This window comes from Pyxicephalus adspersus, unplaced genomic scaffold, assembly GCF_032062135.1.
Source record: "Pyxicephalus adspersus unplaced genomic scaffold, UCB_Pads_2.0 Sca204, whole genome shotgun sequence".
Classification (NCBI taxonomy): Eukaryota; Metazoa; Chordata; class Amphibia; order Anura; family Pyxicephalidae; genus Pyxicephalus; species Pyxicephalus adspersus.
Genome location: NW_027317211.1, coordinates 1 through 20999, shown reverse-complemented (window position 1 = coordinate 20999; position 20999 = coordinate 1). Strand labels below are relative to the sequence as shown.

General features: G+C 35.7%; 1 protein-coding gene across 1 annotated transcript; it reads left to right on the top strand.

The window, feature by feature from the left end:
• Window positions 1-735: 735 nt before the first annotated feature.
• On the top strand, window positions 736-20280 carry LOC140344928 (xylulose kinase-like; the record flags this gene model as incomplete). The annotated part of the gene is made up of 11 exons (XM_072432113.1): window positions 736-815; window positions 2765-2805; window positions 5229-5344; window positions 8623-8742; window positions 9180-9238; window positions 9614-9732; window positions 10898-10979; window positions 12929-12969; window positions 15393-15508; window positions 18787-18902; window positions 20207-20280. Coding segments are annotated over exons 2-11 (870 nt in total), but the record flags the coding sequence as incomplete, so codon positions are not given.
• Window positions 20281-20999: the final 719 nt, after the last annotated feature.

Genomic DNA, 20999 nt, shown 5'->3' with positions numbered 1-20999 from the left:
AAAAAAAATGTATACTGCAGATTAGTTTATTATGTCCCGTACCCTTTTTTATTGAATGTTTTCATTAGGCGTGGGAACCCCTGAATATTATTTTTCAATTGATATGCCCGGCACCTTGTACCAGAGAAAAAATGTTCTGAACTTGTGATCTCCCTGCGATCGAAAGGGGTACCAAAATTAGATATGGCTTTATTGACATAAAAATGTATCCCCTCTTAAAACAGACTGTAATTGAAGATTCTTGCCATTCCTCCTTCCAGTTACCATCAGTGTTTAAGAATAGTCCCTTATTGACAGACTTACAGACATAACAAGCAGATGACCCAACCAATCCATCGCAGTTATCCTAGTACCAAACCCCAATCCAACATGTCTACAGAAACCATGGCTTTCTGGTCCTCATCCTGGATATTCCTTCCTCTGTAGGGCACAAATGCAGAGTAGTTACATTCTGCCTATCTGTCATGCTTTCGGATGTTCTTGCACTCTACCTGTTGCCACATGGCCAGTGGAGTGCCGGGTTCCTCTTCCCGGTGCTGTTCCCCTATAACCAAATGGCCTGAGAGTGTTGCCAGTGTCAATTCTCTTGGTTAGTATATGGGTAATATGGAGCTTAGCCGGAGACTATAGCGGTGGTAGTTATAACCGGTCATTTGTGAGATCCTGAGGAAGTATTACACCTTACAAAGTAGGAATCTAGACATATTAACTTTTCTTGCATTTTTATCCATAGGGGACTGTTTCTGTATATTTTATCCAGCGATTCGGATTCAGTTGTGATTGTTCTGTGGTTGCATTCACTGGGGATAATCCAGGTGAGGATATGTTTGAAATACAACAGTTCATAATGCCTGATCACTGTCGGGTCTTCAGGTATGTAAGTACCCTGTGGAAATGAGATAGGGTTTATAATACCACAAACCCCCACCATCTTTGGAGATATGTAGGTATAAATTATGGTGCACTTGAATATATTAGCTGACAGTATTAGGTAGTTTTATACAGATGGAGAATATCTATCATCCAGAAGAGAATTAAATATTTAGGACTAAATCGTAGCATTGTTTGCTTCTGAAAATATTTCAAACATTTTTATATCTTAATTTATTGGTCTGTCTTAAATATATTCTGAGTTCCAAATAAAATTGAACTGTAGAGAAACAGCTAAATAAACAGTTAACATACATAAATATATGAGCTGGGGTTTATATAGGTTTGCCACACAGTAAATTCTCTACTGTATTTTAACAAAACAGTCTGGTTACCTTTTTCAACTCAATTCAACTTGGAGAAAAAACACGTTTTTGGAGTTTACTGAATAGCATAAAACTGAGCCAAAGTAAGTGATAATAATGATAGAGTGGCAGTAGAGTGTAGAAAAAATATGAGAATTTAGAGTAAATAGGGATAGTGGGTTTTTGCATCTAATCCAACAAAAATCTCCGGAAAGGGACAAGGTAGTTAACAAATTCCAAAATCATTAGGCGTTAGGAGGCATTGAGAATACCTATGATATGTTGTTATTCCACTATGGATTCAAACCAATAAAATGTGTGTCCCTTATTGAAGGCTTGTCTTAGAGGCATGTTGTTAGAACCATAAAATGATGTCACTTACCCTGACAAATCATTATGGAATTGAGGATATTTACAATCCTACAATCCCAATATGTGGGTCTTCGTTGCATTCAAAGCAAAACTTTTGCCTCCTATTTAACAAAATCTGAGCCTCAGCTCCTAATTTTAGGTGCATCTGCACTCCCTTACTCCCCCTGCAAAATTCCACAAATACCTGTTGCTTCTGCTAGAAGTCTACTTTATATATTTTCAGCATACTTTGTTTACACTTTACATATGGTGCTGCCACCGGGGATGGGGTCTTTTTGGAGAAAGGCAGGGTTTACAGGCACCATTAATAGCAATAACTGCTGCTTTCTGTGAATGGTTGGCACAAGAGATCTCTAGCTGCTCTCTTGCTGTCATCCATAATAAAGTGGTACTAAAATCCTGAATCCCTGTGCCGTTGCTGGGCTCCACTATCCTCCTTTATTTTTTTATTTCATCCATTTCATTGGCTGGGTCAGGTTGACGTAACAGGCGTGCCCAAGTGTGCAGGAGCTCATGCCAAGGGAAGTCGGAATTGGCGGTTTTCCTGGTAAACAAAGCTGAGCTGCAAATTTGCTCAGCAAACTTTGACAGCTTGGCAGTGATCAGGCAGGTAGGAACAGTTATTGTAGAAGGGACATTTTTCAAAGTGGGACCTTAGTTCCACTATGAGCCAAGCCTCCGTGACTCCTTTTCCTATGAATCTTAGGGTAGAGGATTCTATATGCCCCATGGTCAGTCTGGCCTTATTATTTAGGCTTTGCATCACATAGTAACTGCATTTAAGACTTTATTTAGACTTTCCAAAAAGTTTTTAAATGTAGTTTAACAAATTGACTATTTGTTGGATTGTTTGAAGTGATAATTTAGCTGCAGCACAGAACTCAGAATATTACTGTCACCAGAACTGGATGACAGACATTCTAACCCTTCCCCAATTTCCTAAATAAAATTTGCTTTTGTTGCGGCCTGCCCCCATCACAGGGATATCGATTTCTTGTGAGTTGCTTATTCTGTACCTAAAAATTGCTTAATTTGTGGACAGGGCCAAGGTCATATGTAACAAGTGTTTCTAACACTGTAAAGATTTTATTTAGTAAAATCTGAATAAATAAGTATTTAAATGTAGCTGATTTTAACAAAGTTATTTTTTTACCCAGCATCCCTGGCTGGAATGAGACTAGAAGATGGTGATATAGCAGTAAGTATTATAGCAATATTAAAAATACATTTGTAGAGTTTGCCTTTTACACTTCATAAATTCACTTGTGCATTCTGTACAGCCAGCAATAAAATGTGCTAAGCAGTTCCTGAAACATAAGCCAGATAGGAACCATAGATCAATACGTTTTTTTCTTCCCATTGTTTATTCTTGTAATATCTTTTATTTTGATTTTGTTTGTAATATTTTATTTTATTTGCTTCAAAAACTAAGTTGTTGCATTAAAACACTTTCCTAAAACTTTTTGGCTTAGCTGTTAGTTAGACCTTTCATTTTTTAAGATAAAGTGTTTTGGATTCCATGCTTTATTTTAAGTAAGTTTAAAGCCTCAAACCATGTTCCCCTATTTACTTCTTACCAATGGCAGCAAACTCTGAAAGGGGTTTACAGCCTCTGTATAGCCTTTTTTTGAAAAGTTGTATGCCACTGCCTTCATCTACACATTAACAACCTTTAGACCTAAATAAGTAATATAATAAGTATAAGTATGGCCCCTATTTTCCCAGAAAGAAGTAGGTAACCAGATGTGTAAGTGTATTTCACATTAAATTATAAAGAGAATGCATAGGCTGTTTACTTGAAAAGCCCCATGTGGTAATTTACCTCTCCTACACCAAATGTCATGAGCAGTACTCCATTTAAATGAATGGAGCTTCTTCTAATTGCCACTTACAGTTTTACAGTACCTCTGTTCTCCACTTTTACAAGCCCGTTCATAAGAAACAAAACCTGCACAGGGCAATATAAAAATGGTGAACAGGTTTCTAAAAGTTGAAAACAAATTATGTTCCCACTCTATATTAAGTAGGCCATTTAGACTTAAAACGTAAAATTTAAAATCAGATTTTTGATGAATTAATATTAACTAGCATGTATAAAGCACTGACATTTTACACAGCACTTTACAAAGTCTGTAGTCATGTCACTAACTGCCCCTCAAAGGGGTTCACAATCTAATGTCCCTACCATACCATGTCTTTAATTCAGTTTTATGGAGGAAGCCAATTGATTTTACTGCATTTTTTGGAATGTGGGAGGAAACTCATGCAGACAGTACCCTGGCTGAGATTTAAACTTGTGACCCAGCGCTGCAAAGGCCAGAATGCTAACCTCTAAGCCACCGAGCAGCTTGTGATACACTTAAAATAATAGGGCGCCCAGCAATGTCAAAATTTTATTAAGCTGACTTTATAAAGCATTAACTCAGGAAGAGAGGACTGGCCTGAAGAGGCCCGGAAGAGCTTACAATCTTATAACTTTACAGTAACAAACTAAAGTAAAAAAATGTATAATATTATAATATACATTTTTATAGAAATATATTTACTATATACCTGGCTTCTGCCCATAGTGCCCAATCAAGAGTAATGTCATCTCCCTTCTGTGAAGATCCTGAAGAATGCTGAGTATCCCATATCTAGTGAGAACACAATACTAAGTTGTCCTTCAGCAGCTTCTCCTTTATTTTATTATTACGCCAACCTTCTGTATTTAGTAACTTTTATTACTTACAGTTTTTTCTTTACTATAAAGCTCTGATATGTGATATAAGAGAGAGCATGATGTATTAACTGGTTCTTGTAGTTTATTTAAAAAAGGCCGAATAACTATACAATTTCTGTAACAGAATGTATTCATGCTCTGTACAGTTCTGCTTATTGGAGAATCCATTGTTTTGGCACAATAGCAGAAAAGATAAAGGTCATAAATCTCTAGTTAACACTCTTAGCAATAATCCATGAAAAGAAGGTATGTGAAATAGTAGGCCTTTTATGCAGTGAATTTGTTGTCTAATTGAAGTGGGACATAAGGGTGACCTCCATGCTGCAGCTGGCACAATACTTATTTCCTTTAGCCTCTGCATAACTTTTTTCATTGGTGTATAATGCTTCCAATAGTACCTTTCATAGAATAAATAAATAGCTTTATGGACAAAGGTTACATTTGTTAGTTTTAATGATGTTCATCAACTCTTTATTACATGCATTGTAGGAAAAATGACATTTTGCGTCAGTGTATTATATGCCCATGTTCTTGGTATAGCTGGCATAACTAAAGGGTCTCCAAAGAAAAAGAGAAAGTGCTCACCTCATGTGCAATGGATAATGGCTCAATGCCCAGCTATCAAACTCAACCAAATTATTTATTTCTCCTCTTTGATAGACACAGAAGATTTGTACCTTCAGTTTAAACTGGTATCTTTAGGTGTAGATGCTGGCAGTGGAATGTAGGCGACATTCTTCCCACTGACCACAATACAAAAAACCTGAAAGTTATTTAAAGGGTTCCCCCATGACATTAAAAATGTCAGGAAAGGCTGATATAGAAAGATACACATCTATTGCACATATGCAATCTCCTGTATTCTTATCTTAACGATTTGGGTTTGTATCCTGCTATAGGTTAGCCTTGGCACAAGTGACACTCTGTTTCTTTGGATTCAAGAGCCCACCCCTGCTTTGGAGGGGCATATATTTTGCAACCCAGTGCAGTCTCAAGATTACATGGCTTTACTATGGTAAGAACACACCATATAGATCGGTTAATCACAAAACCTATAATAGTGAACAAGTTTGATATTGGTGCACGTTATCTTAACAGATCCTAAATAAAGTGCGTAAAAATGTAGATACAAGATAGCAGTTAAAAAACAGAAAACGTGACAAAATACAGTAACTGAATTTAGGTTAAACACACAGATATTTAATACAAAAAATGATTCTCAGAGCACAGCGAGGCAGCTGAAATTTCAGCAGAGCTGCATGCTTTGAGTTCTGGGGCAGAAGCTTCTATGTACTTACAGTAGGGTGAGCTGGGTGCAGCTCTGTAGTTGTCCTGTTATGTCCCATACATACTTCAAATAGACTCTTGGAATTCCTGCTGTTAGAACTAGGTGTTTCCTGTCATCATGTACATGACATTAGGGTTAACAGTAAACCTTATAATTTACCCAGGGGATCACCCTCCAACAGCACACAAGATTTGCTCAGGGGTCAGAATGTGTGAATCACAGGTTTTACATCCGTAGTTATATGTGTTACTAATCTATTTTAGCATTTTAAAATAATCTGCCTCTTTTTATTTTTCAATTTCATGTATAAGCTTTAAAACAAACTTTACAACAGTAACTTACATAGCATACACCTTGGAAAAAGACTATAATTTCCTTTTAAATTAGTCACAGTTTAATACTATAGCTAGATAGTGTCTATTATGTTCAGTATATTGGATATTAAGCAGATGCATATCACCTTGTGATTGCTATTAGTTTAATTAATAAATTATTGATTACAATGCAGAAGCATCAATAAAGTTAGTTAACTAAAAATAAAACCAATTAGGAAGCAACATTCATGTTTTGTATCCTATTTAATTTGAATGATCTTGAGGATTAAGCTGATTTCACATTTTACAACAGCTATGCATCTATGTACTTAATCGTTTGTCTTTTTTCTTAACCCGTATTCAGCTTATTTAATAAAGCAAAGGGAACTTAGTAAAGTGAAACCTTAAGCAATCATGTAGTAATCATCTTGCTTTGTTTGGTTTGCTATCATTCAGTGATAGGTTAAATCTTAATATTTGCACTTAGTAACCTCACTTTCCATATCAACCATGCCCTTTAAAATAAAAGCCGATCTCTAGACAGCTAAATACACAGGTGCCATGCATATATTACATTTTTATTATATGTTTGTAATCCTTTCTTGTCTTGTGTTAGGAATTACATAACATTTATTTAAATTAACATGAATGCTTTATTTTCTTTCTTTCTTCTTTTCTTTCCTTTCTTTTCTTGAACAGTAAATTGTTTTTTTTTGCTCATATTTGAACAGGCAAACATCATATATTTATTTAAACAGTGCCTAGAGACAAATGTGATATACTGGAATAAAATGTAGGAAGGAAACTGGAATATACTGGAAGGAAAATGTGCCTTTAAATCTTGTATGCAATATTTAAATATCATTAGATGCAAAAGTGTACTGTGAAAGAAGTAAGTTTGCCTTTGGCTTCAGAAGCTGATAATATAGAACGGCCTGCCAGTGTCCCATATTTTGTATGTGAAAATAATGCTACTCCACAAAAAATGGTTCAGCAAGTTGTTTGTGGATTTCCTTACATAAATTGCTTGTTTTTTCTTCCCATAAACTTTTAATGGTAGTCAAATTAGTGTTTTGACTGAGCCAACCCACAACCCTTCATGTATGCCTTCATGTATAAAGTGTGCCTTCATGTTTATAGGAAAAGATTTTCATAAAGATGTGTATATGAAAATAAACATTTTTACCAGTTTCACACTACATAACTATGTCTCCCATAGAACTATGGGATAGATAAACAGACAGCACAACCATACTTATCAAACATCAAACCCTCAGATATCAAATGACCATGACCAAATACATCTATTTTTGTAAACTTTATTCACCATGATTGCTAAAAGTCCTCCTAGTCTCTCCCAGCACACAGACTTCACACCTGAGCCACCTGGCCTCAGGCTGTAACCCACCTGATACAAAGACCTGCGCTTTTTTATCATTGTTAGGTGCACCAGAGCCATTCCTATTTTCTAGCCTGGAAAAATGGAGGGGTGTCTGGCCCACCCATTCCTTCCAGGAGACTCCAGGCCTGCATCCCAAAAAAAAAAGCTGCAATTCTGCAGCAACACAACTGCTAACAGCTTCATCCAGGCAATGTAATCCCTTTTCCAGGGAAAATAGAGGTAGATGATGCCAAGTAACCTCTGAATTTGGCACCATGTATTTCACCATATTACAATATACATTACCATATTCTTTCAGGACAATTATCTGAATTGAAAGGGAGAGTCAAGAATTTTGAATATAGGGCAAAAGGAAAGAAAAAGAAGTTAATTAAGAAGTTAGTTAATTAAAGTTAATTATTTATGTTTCATTAGCTCTACATCTTAAAACAATGTAATAATCTTTTTAATCAGATCTGAATTATTAATTGATCAGATCTACTTATTAATTGAGTGTACATAATGTCACTGGAAAATATTGGTATTAGAATATTCAGCAATTCTTTATATGGGTTAGGAATCCATCTTCTATTTGAAGAAGGGATTAATGTTATACTGGTGTCCTAACATATGCATATAGACTGACGAACAAAAGTGTCACTGAGCACTAAAGTACCCAACTTGTTTTCTTTAAATGAGAGTAGTTTTTTATCTTCAGGAAGTACACAAAATGTATATTATTATTGCACATTTATTTCGTCCTGGACTTTTATGTGTCCCTCAGATGTATGCTGGCTTTGATGTTTTTCATGATCATATTTAATTAAAATTTTTTGTAGATTTCTAGCGGCTCACGGTATGTTATTATGTGTAACTAGCATCCTTGTTAATTGACTGCAGTGCAGATCAGTTAAATAAAACAAGCACAATTGATAAAAGAAAAGAACATATTCAGCTCACTTCAGCCATACATATACATTTGCCCATGTTTTATCTCTTTAAAGATGCACATACAGAAAAATGATTTACACTGTGCTTTAATAAGGTCATAAATCCAGCTAGGAAAGAAATTAAACTGGAGACGATTGTCCTGTTTTCAGTGGGTTATCTGGCACGATCGAATCATTTGGACATTACTATCACCATATCTCAGTTACATCTCCTGTGTTTATAGGCCTCCAGAGACAGGTGCAGTTTTAGAAACAGGTTTGTTTTGGAGGCACCGAGAGGTCAACATTTCATTACATAGGATGAGACTCACGTGATAGAACAGTTCTTTGCTGACTTAATAGCCTTTCTTTGCTTTTTAGTTTCAAAAACGGCTCCCTCATGAGAGAGAAAATCAGAGACGAGTGTTCATCTGGCTCTTGGGAAAAGTTTTCCAAAGTGCTGAGTTTGACCCCACCTGGAAACAATGGCTGTCTAGGTAAGTAGGGATATAAATACTGGTCCAGTCTATCTAGTGTACAACTGAAACAATGTATACCTAGAATTACATTACAAAGTATTGCTTTAAGTTTCTATTTGGAGAAACTTTACAAATTTAGGAGACACAGAAAACACAGGAGACAGATGTAAAATTATAGTTTTCGTTTTATCCCTTGTATCTGTATATATTTTAAAAATTAAGATTTGTGTCTATCTTATTACAATCATATCCTTACTTGCCCTTTCTGCAAAAAAAGCATTGCCAGATTCCAAACTCTAAATGTTGGCCTCTCCTGTATGTGCATATCTAAACACACTTTAAAATGACTATAGTTCCCCTTTAGGTAATAACTGTAACTTGGTTTAAACATTGGCTAAAATATTATACAGCCGTTCAGCCACTGACTCACTATTAACCTATCAATTTTTTGGGGTCCAGGAGTTCTGTGCATGAGTCAGAGTGTGCATGCAGGAACCAGAAGGTGGCAACAACAGCATGTATGAAGGTTAAATGTTTTAATTTATTTAAATAGGGCCAGATTTATTAAAGCACTCCAAGGGTGGAGAGGATACACTTTCATCAGTGAAGCTGAGTGATCCAACAAACCTGGAGTGGATTTCTTCAAAGTAATTTGCTATTTGCTAGCAAATGTTTTAAATAACTCTTAATCTAATGTACTATTATTTAACAAGGTTCAACACAATTATTAAACTATTTTTCTATTTAACCAAGTAAATATGTAATTCTGCCAAGGTTTTATTCAACAGAAATATCTTCTACTGTAAACAGACCCCAAAGTGTCCTCCATTTGGTTTTGAAAATATCATATAAAATAATATCTGTTAATGAAATTTGCCTCTAACTTGTTCCAGGTTCTGGAATGAATTTATTAGACATTCGGAATAAAACTTGGAATGAGAAGTGTCTTGAAGCTTGTGCGCCAAGCCTCAGAGAGAAGCTGGGCCCCGTTGTTTCATCAAGCACTGTATTGGTAGGTGTATACCGTCTTATCCAGACCTAAACTACATTCCTGGTACTTTGAGTGGCCAATGTTTAGTGGGACTGCCAATTTCCCAATGTTTATTGATTTGTATGGCTAATAGGATCAGTAGCCATTTACATGGTACATTAAATGTAGATTGGGGATATAGGATCATAGAAGTATTACTAACTAAAAATAAAGGAAATCTTTATCTGAGACTTCTAAAAACGTATTTAAAATATAACTAAATACTCTTTTGTATAGTTTGGGAGTAGTAAGAACCACCATGAGGTTTTTAATACAGTTGGTGTTCCCATTAGGGAGATTCCCTGATTGAAGGGGATGATAAATTTACCAAATTTAAATCTCCACCAGAACAGGAACAGAGAGGATTACAGTATTTCAATAGAAATACTATTTCCTTGGAAATGGCTGACCTATAAAAAAAATGTATACTGCAGATTAGTTTATTATGTCCCGTACCCTTTTTTATTGAATGTTTTCATTAGGCGTGGGAACCCCTGAATATTATTTTTCATTTGATATGCCCGGCACCTTGTACCAGAGAAAAAATGTTCTGAACTTGTGATCTCCCTGCGATCGAAAGGGGTACCAAAATTAGATATGGCTTTATTGACATAAAAATGTATCCCCTCTTAAAACAGACTGTAATTGAAGATTCTTGCCATTCCTCCTTCCAGTTACCATCAGTGTTTAAGAATAGTCCCTTATTGACAGACTTACAGACATAACAAGCAGATGACCCAACCAATCCATCGCAGTTATCCTAGTACCAAACCCCAATCCAACATGTCTACAGAAACCATGGCTTTCTGGTCCTCATCCTGGATATTCCTTCCTCTGTAGGGCACAAATGCAGAGTAGTTACATTCTGCCTATCTGTCATGCTTTCGGATGTTCTTGCACTCTACCTGTTGCCACATGGCCAGTGGAGTGCCGGGTTCCTCTTCCCGGTGCTGTTCCCCTATAACCAAATGGCCTGAGAGTGTTGCCAGTGTCAATTCTCTTGGTTAGTATATGGGTAATATGGAGCTTAGCCGGAGACTATAGCGGTGGTAGTTATAACCGGTCATTTGTGAGATCCTGAGGAAGTATTACACCTTACAAAGTAGGAATCTAGACATATTAACTTTTCTTGCATTTTTATCCATAGGGGACTGTTTCTGTATATTTTATCCAGCGATTCGGATTCAGTTGTGATTGTTCTGTGGTTGCATTCACTGGGGATAATCCAGGTGAGGATATGTTTGAAATACAACAGTTCATAATGCCTGATCACTGTCGGGTCTTCAGGTATGTAAGTACCCTGTGGAAATGAGATAGGGTTTATAATACCACAAACCCCCACCATCTTTGGAGATATGTAGGTATAAATTATGGTGCACTTGAATATATTAGCTGACAGTATTAGGTAGCTTTATACAGATGGAGAATATCTATCATCCAGAAGAGAATTAAATATTTAGGTCTAAATCGTAGCATTGTTTGCTTCTGAAAATATTTCAAACATTTTTATATCTTAATTTATTGGTCTGTCTTAAATATATTCTGAGTTCCAAATAAAATTGAACTGTAGAGAAACAGCTAAATAAACAGTTAACATACATAAATATATGAGCTGGGGTTTATATAGGTTTGCCACACAGTAAATTCTCTACTGTATTTTAACAAAACAGTCTGGTTACCTTTTTCAACTCAATTCAACTTGGAGAAAAAACACGTTTTTGGAGTTTACTGAATAGCATAAAACTGAGCCAAAGTAAGTGATAATAATGATAGAGTGGCAGTAGAGTGTAGAAAAAATATGAGAATTTAGAGTAAATAGGGATAGTGGGTTTTTGCATCTAATCCAACAAAAATCTCCGGAAAGGGACAAGGTAGTTAACAAATTCCAAAATCATTAGGCGTTAGGAGGCATTGAGAATACCTATGATATGTTGTTATTCCACTATGGATTCAAACCAATAAAATGTGTGTCCCTTATTGAAGGCTTGTCTTAGAGGCATGTTGTTAGAACCATAAAATGATGTCACTTACCCTGACAAATCATTATGGAATTGAGGATATTTACAATCCTACAATCCCAATATGTGGGTCTTCGTTGCATTCAAAGCAAAACTTTTGCCTCCTATTTAACAAAATCTGAGCCTCAGCTCCTAATTTTAGGTGCATCTGCACTCCCTTACTCCCCCTGCAAAATTCCACAAATACCTGTTGCTTCTGCTAGAAGTCTACTTTATATATTTTCAGCATACTTTGTTTACACTTTACATATGGTGCTGCCACCGGGGATGGGGTCTTTTTGGAGAAAGGCAGGGTTTACAGGCACCATTAATAGCAATAACTGCTGCTTTCTGTGAATGGTTGGCACAAGAGATCTCTAGCTGCTCTCTTGCTGTCATCCATAATAAAGTGGTACTAAAATCCTGAATCCCTGTGCCGTTGCTGGGCTCCACTATCCTCCTTTATTTTTTTATTTCATCCATTTCATTGGCTGGGTCAGGTTGACGTAACAGGCGTGCCCAAGTGTGCAGGAGCTCATGCCAAGGGAAGTCGGAATTGGCGGTTTTCCTGGTAAACAAAGCTGAGCTGCAAATTTGCTCAGCAAACTTTGACAGCTTGGCAGTGATCAGGCAGGTAGGAACAGTTATTGTAGAAGGGACATTTTTCAAAGTGGGACCTTAGTTCCACTATGAGCCAAGCCTCCGTGACTCCTTTTCCTATGAATCTTAGGGTAGAGGATTCTATATGCCCCATGGTCAGTCTGGCCTTATTATTTAGGCTTTGCATCACATAGTAACTGCATTTAAGACTTTATTTAGACTTTCCAAAAAGTTTTTAAATGTAGTTTAACAAATTGACTATTTGTTGGATTGTTTGAAGTGATAATTTAGCTGCAGCACAGAAGTCAGAATATTACTGTCACCAGAACTGGATGACAGACATTCTAACCCTTCCCCAATTTCCTAAATAAAATTTGCTTTTGTTGCGGCCTGCCCCCATCACAGGGATATCGATTTCTTGTGAGTTGCTTATTCTGTACCTAAAAATTGCTTAATTTGTGGACAGGGCCAAGGTCATATGTAACAAGTGTTTCTAACACTGTAAAGATTTTATTTAGTAAAATCTGAATAAATAAGTATTTAAATGTAGCTGATTTTAACAAAGTTATTTTTTTACCCAGCATCCCTGGCTGGAATGAGACTAGAAGATGGTGATATAGCAGTAAGTATTATAGCAATATTAAAAATACATTTGTAGAGTTTGCCTTTTACACTTCATAAATTCACTTGTGCATTCTGTACAGCCAGCAATAAAATGTGCTAAGCAGTTCCTGAAACATAAGCCAGATAGGAACCATAGATCAATACGTTTTTTTCTTCCCATTGTTTATTCTTGTAATATCTTTTATTTTGATTTTGTTTGTAATATTTTATTTTATTTGCTTCAAAAACTAAGTTGTTGCATTAAAACACTTTCCTAAAACTTTTTGGCTTAGCTGTTAGTTAGACCTTTCATTTTTTAAGATAAAGTGTTTTGGATTCCATGCTTTATTTTAAGTAAGTTTAAAGCCTCAAACCATGTTCCCCTATTTACTTCTTACCAATGGCAGCAAACTCTGAAAGGGGTTTACAGCCTCTGTATAGCCTTTTTTTGAAAAGTTGTATGCCACTGCCTTCATCTACACATTAACAACCTTTAGACCTAAATAAGTAATATAATAAGTATAAGTATGGCCCCTATTTTCCCAGAAAGAAGTAGGTAACCAGATGTGTAAGTGTATTTCACATTAAATTATAAAGAGAATGCATAGGCTGTTTACTTGAAAAGCCCCATGTGGTAATTTACCTCTCCTACACCAAATGTCATGAGCAGTACTCCATTTAAATGAATGGAGCTTCTTCTAATTGCCACTTACAGTTTTACAGTACCTCTGTTCTCCACTTTTACAAGCCCGTTCATAAGAAACAAAACCTGCACAGGGCAATATAAAAATGGTGAACAGGTTTCTAAAAGTTGAAAACAAATTATGTTCCCACTCTATATTAAGTAGGCCATTTAGACTTAAAACGTAAAATTTAAAATCAGATTTTTGATGAATTAATATTAACTAGCATGTATAAAGCACTGACATTTTACACAGCACTTTACAAAGTCTGTAGTCATGTCACTAACTGCCCCTCAAAGGGGTTCACAATCTAATGTCCCTATCATACCATGTCTTTAATTCAGTTTTATGGAGGAAGCCAATTGATTTAACTGCATTTTTTGGAATGTGGGAGGAAACTCATGCAGACAGTACCCTGGCTGAGATTTAAACTTGTGACCCAGCGCTGCAAAGGCCAGAATGCTAACCTCTAAGCCACCGAGCAGCTTGTGATACACTTAAAATAATAGGGCGCCCAACAATGTAAAAATTTTATTAAGCTGACTTTATAAAGCATTAACACAGGAAGAGAGGACTGGCCTGAAGAGGCCCGGAAGAGCTTACAATCTTATAACTTTACAGTAACAAACTAAAGTAAAAAAATGTATAATATTATAATATACATTTTTATTGATATATACTTACTATATACCTGGCTTCTGCCCATAGTGCCCAATCAAGAGTAATGTCATCTCCCTTCTGTGAAGATCCTGAAGAATGCTGAGTATCCCATATCTAGTGAGAACACAATACTAAGTTGTCCTTCAGCAGCTTCTCCTTTATTTTATTATTACTCCAACCTTCTGTATTTAGTAACTTTTATTACTTACAGTTTTTTCTTTACTATAAAGCTCTGATATGTGATATAAGAGAGAGCATGATGTATTAACTGGTTCTTGTAGTTTATTTAAAAAAGGCCGAATAACTATACAATTTCTGTAACAGAATGTATTCATGCTCTGTACAGTTCTGCTTATTGGAGAATCCATTGTTTTGGCACAATAGCAGAAAAGATAAAGGTCATAAATCTCTAGTTAACACTCTTAGCAATAATCCATGAAAAGAAGGTATGTGAAATAGTAGGCCTTTTATGCAGTGAATTTGTTGTCTAATTGAAGTGGGACATAAGGGTGACCTCCATGCTGCAGCTGGCACAATACTTATTTCCTTTAGCCTCTGCATAACTTTTTTCATTGGTGTATAATGCTTCCAATAGTACCTTTCATAGAATAAATAAATAGCTTTATGGACAAAGGTTACATTTGTTAGTTTTAATGATGTTCATCAACTCTTTATTACATGCATTGTAGGAAAAATGACATTTTGCGTCAGTGTATTATATGCCCATGTTCTTGGTATAGCTGGCATAACTAAAGGGTCTCCAAAGAAAAAGAGAAAGTGCTCACCTCATGTGCAATGGATAATGGCTCAATGCCCAGCTATCAAACTCAACCAAATTATTTATTTCTCCTCTTTGATAGACACAGAAGATTTGTACCTTCAGTTTAAACTGGTATCTTTAGGTGTAGATGCTGGCAGTGGAATGTAGGCGACATTCTTCCCACTGACCACAATACAAAAAACCTGAAAGTTATTTAAAGGGTTCCCCCATGACATTAAAAATGTCAGGAAAGGCTGATATAGAAAGATACACATCTATTGCACATATGCAATCTCCTGTATTCTTATCTTAACGATTTGGGTTTGTATCCTGCTATAGGTTAGCCTTGGCACAAGTGACACTCTGTTTCTTTGGATTCAAGAGCCCACCCCTGCTTTGGAGGGGCATATATTTTGCAACCCAGTGCAGTCTCAAGATTACATGGCTTTACTATGGTAAGAACACACCATATAGATCGGTTAATCACAAAACCTATAATAGTGAACAAGTTTGATATTGGTGCACGTTATCTTAACAGATCCTAAATAAAGTGCGTAAAAATGTAGATACAAGATAGCAGTTAAAAAACAGAAAACGTGACAAAATACAGTAACTGAATTTAGGTTAAACACACAGATATTTAATACAAAAAATGATTCTCAGAGCACAGCGAGGCAGCTGAAATTACAGCAGAGCTGCATGCTTTGAGTTCTGGGGCAGAAGCTTCTATGTACTTACAGTAGGGTGAGCTGGGTGCAGCTCTGTAGTTGTCCTGTTATGTCCCATACATACTTCAAATAGACTCTTGGAATTCCTGCTGTTAGAACTAGGTGTTTCCTGTCATCATGTACATGACATTAGGGTTAACAGTAAACCTTATAATTTACCCAGGGGATCACCCTCCAACAGCACACAAGATTTGCTCAGGGGTCAGAATGTGTGAATCACAGGTTTTACATCCGTAGTTATATGTGTTACTAATCTATTTTAGCATTTTAAAATAATCTGCCTCTTTTTATTTTTCAATTTCATGTATAAGCTTTAAAACAAACTTTACAACAGTAACTTACATAGCATACACCTTGGAAAAAGACTATAATTTCCTTTTAAATTAGTCACAGTTTAATACTATAGCTAGATAGTGTCTATTATGTTCAGTATATTGGATATTAGGCAGATGCATATCACCTTGTGATTGCTATTAGTTTAATTAATAAATTATTGATTACAATGCAGAAGCATCAATAAAGTTAGTTAACTAAAAATAAAACCAATTAGGAAGCAACATTCATGTTTTGTATCCTATTTAATTTGAATGATCTTGAGGATTAAGCTGATTTCACATTTTACAACAGCTATGCATCTATGTACTTAATCGTTTGTCTTTTTTCTTAACCCGTATTCAGCTTATTTAATAAAGCAAAGGGAACTTAGTAAAGTGAAACCTTAAGCAATCATGTAGTAATCATCTTGCTTTGTTTGGTTTGCTATCATTCAGTGATAGGTTAAATCTTAATATTTGCACTTAGTAACCTCACTTTCCATATCAACCATGCCCTTTAAAATAAAAGCCGATCTCTAGACAGCTAAATACACAGGTGCCATGCATATATTACATTTTTATTATATGTTTGTAATCCTTTCTTGTCTTGTGTTAGGAATTACATAACATTTATTTAAATTAACATGAATGCTTTATTTTCTTTCTTTCTTCTTTTCTTTCCTTTCTTTTCTTGAACAGTAAATTGTTTTTTTTTGCTCATATTTGAACAGGCAAACATCATATATTTATTTAAACAGTGCCTAGAGACAAATGTGATATACTGGAATAAAATGTAGGAAGGAAACTGGAATATACTGGAAGGAAAATGTGCCTTTAAATCTTGTATGCAATATTTAAATATCATTAGATGCAAAAGTGTACTGTGAAAGAAGTAAGTTTGCCTTTGGCTTCAGAAGCTGATAATATAGAACGGCCTGCCAGTGTCCCATATTTTGTATGTGAAAATAATGCTACTCCACAAAAAATGGTTCAGCAAGTTGTTTGTGGATTTCCTTACATAAATTGCTTGTTTTTTCTTCCCATAAACTTTTAATGGTAGTCAAATTAGTGTTTTGACTGAGCCAACCCACAACCCTTCATGTATGCCTTCATGTATAAAGTGTGCCTTCATGTTTATAGGAAAAGATTTACATAAAGATGTGTATATGAAAATAAACATTTTTACCAGTTTCACACTACATAACTATGTCTCCCATAGAACTATGGGATAGATAAACAGACAGCACAACCATACTTATCAAACATCAAACCCTCAGATATCAAATGACCATGACCAAATACATCTATTTTTGTAAACTTTATTCACCATGATTGCTAAAAGTCCTCCTAGTCTCTCCCAGCACACAGACTTCACACCTGAGCCACCTGGCCTCAGGCTGTAACCCACCTGATACAAAGACCTGCGCTTTTTTATCATTGTTAGGTGCACCAGAGCCATTCCTATTTTCTAGCCTGGAAAAATGGAGGGGTGTCTGGCCCACCCATTCCTTCCAGGAGACTCCAGGCCTGCATCCCAAAAAAAAAAGCTGCAATTCTGCAGCAACACAACTGCTAACAGCTTCATCCAGGCAATGTAATCCCTTTTCCAGGGAAAATAGAGGTAGATGATGCCAAGTAACCTCTGAATTTGGCACCATGTATTTCACCATATTACAATATACATTACCATATTCTTTCAGGACAATTATCTGAATTGAAAGGGAGAGTCAAGAATTTTGAATATAGGGCAAAAGGAAAGAAAAAGAAGTTAATTAAGAAGTTAGTTAATTAAAGTTAATTATTTATGTTTCATTAGCTCTACATCTTAAAACAATGTAATAATCTTTTTAATCAGATCTGAATTATTAATTGATCAGATCTACTTATTAATTGAGTGTACATAATGTCACTGGAAAATATTGGTATTAGAATATTCAGCAATTCTTTATATGGGTTAGGAATCCATCTTCTATTTGAAGAAGGGATTAATGTTATACTGGTGTCCTAACATATGCATATAGACTGACGAACAAAAGTGTCACTGAGCACTAAAGTACCCAACTTGTTTTCTTTAAATGAGAGTAGTTTTTTATCTTCAGGAAGTACACAAAATGTATATTATTATTGCACATTTATTTCGTCCTGGACTTTTATGTGTCCCTCAGATGTATGCTGGCTTTGATGTTTTTCATGATCATATTTAATTAAAATTTTTTGTAGATTTCTAGCGGCTCACGGTATGTTATTATGTGTAACTAGCATCCTTGTTAATTGACTGCAGTGCAGATCAGTTAAATAAAACAAGCACAATTGATAAAAGAAAAGAACATATTCAGCTCACTTCAGCCATACATATACATTTGCCCATGTTTTATCTCTTTAAAGATGCACATACAGAAAAATGATTTACACTGTGCTTTAATAAGGTCATAAATCCAGCTAGGAAAGAAATTAAACTGGAGACGATTGTCCTGTTTTCAGTGGGTTATCTGGCACGATCGAATCATTTGGACATTACTATCACCATATCTCAGTTACATCTCCTGTGTTTATAGGCCTCCAGAGACAGGTGCAGTTTTAGAAACAGGTTTGTTTTGGAGGCACCGAGAGGTCAACATTTCATTACATAGGATGAGACTCACGTGATAGAACAGTTCTTTGCTGACTTAATAGCCTTTCTTTGCTTTTTAGTTTCAAAAACGGCTCCCTCATGAGAGAGAAAATCAGAGACGAGTGTTCATCTGGCTCTTGGGAAAAGTTTTCCAAAGTGCTGAGTTTGACCCCACCTGGAAACAATGGCTGTCTAGGTAAGTAGGGATATAAATACTGGTCCAGTCTATCTAGTGTACAACTGAAACAATGTATACCTAGAATTACATTACAAAGTATTGCTTTAAGTTTCTATTTGGAGAAACTTTACAAATTTAGGAGACACAGAAAACACAGGAGACAGATGTAAAATTATAGTTTTCGTTTTATCCCTTGTATCTGTATATATTTTAAAAATTAAGATTTGTGTCTATCTTATTACGATCATATCCTTACTTGCCCTTTCTGCAAAAAAAGCATTGCCAGATTCCAAACTCTAAATGTTGGCCTCTCCTGTATGTGCATATCTAAACACACTTTAAAATGACTATAGTTCCCCTTTAGGTAATAACTGTAACTTGGTTTAAACATTGGCTAAAATATTATACAGCCGTTCAGCCACTGACTCACTATTAACCTATCAATTTTTTGGGGTCCAGGAGTTCTGTGCATGAGTCAGAGTGTGCATGCAGGAACCAGAAGGTGGCAACAACAGCATGTATGAAGGTTAAATGTTTTAATTTATTTAAATAGGGCCAGATTTATTAAAGCACTCCAAGGGTGGAGAGGATACACTTTCATCAGTGAAGCTGAGTGATCCAACAAACCTGGAGTGGATTTCTTCAAAGTAATTTGCTATTTGCTAGCAAATGTTTTAAAACTTAGACCAGATTCATTCCAGGTTTTTTGGATCACCCAGCTTCACTGAAGTGTATTCTTTCTAGCCTTGCAGAGCTTTATTAAATTAGGCCAATTGCTCCTAGAAAAGTACAAATAGTTCTAAACATTTGTTGTTCATTTGTGCTTGTTGGCAATGAAGACAGATAATCTTTGTAGTGTTTTATATGCATGTAAAAGTGATCAGCTCAGTGTAAATAATCTTATTGTTATATGTGTGCATGTGAAAGCTGAATTTGAGGCAGAATTTTAAAAAAAACAATAATAGATGCAGTTATGTTTATTACACAACAATATAACAGAATATTACACAACAAATTGCATGAACATTCGCCTATCCAATCAAATAAAAAACGAATTCCTATCTACTTTTTATGTAGTAAACAAGTAATGTACTTTCCACATGATTGGACAGTAAGAATATTCACACAATATATTGTATGAGGAGTCTCCTCCCTTAGTGAATCAGCCCAATTATCTCTTCTTTTTCAGGAAAATGCTTTGAACAACTTTATGGGGTGATGACACAGACCCTATATAGATATATATAGATACAAATGTACATATGTAACCTTTCTTACCACAAAAAGTGACTTTTATAATTATTTTCTAATTTTCTTCTTAGGTTTTTATTTTGATGTTATGGAAATCACTCCGCATGCAGTTGGTGTTCACAGGTTCAATGGTGAAAACCAGAAGGTAGGTCATACTGTAAAGTATGTGACCCAATAAATCTGTGACCCAATAAATCTGATTTATTAAAGGCTGGACAGGATACACTTTCATTAGTGAAACTGGGTGATCCAGCAAACATGGAATGCATCTGGTTCAGGATTTCATAAATCAGGCCCAATGTAAATAAATTAAAACATTTAACCTTCATAAATGCTGCTGTTGCCATCTTCTGGTACCTGTACGCACAGTCTGACCCATGTAGAGAACTCCTGAACCCCAGAAAATTGATGGGTTATTAGTGAGACAAGGGAGACTGCAGGGCACAGATGGGGTACCACATTCAAAGATTGCTGTATACTCATCACAGCACCCAACCTTTTTAGGTCCTGACGTGCAAAATCTTAGAAGGTACATTGAAGGAGGTGCAAAAATAACGCATGTAGGTTTCTTTTAACTTGGGTACAAATTTACTGAAAGCTTCGTACCACCATTACTGAAATAGCCATGGTGCACAATGTACCTCCTGAAATCTAAATTACCTAAATATTGTTAACTGATAATTCACATCTATTTTTGACATTATTTTCGAAGTTTCCTAGGCAGCAATACACAAAAACCTCATCCACAGCTCCTAGGTGTTACCAGAGATGAAGCTATGCGGTAGAACATCTGGATAGTCATGCATCAGCCATCTAGTCTCAGACATGTTAAGAGAGCTGCAAAATAAAAGACTTCTGAGTAGT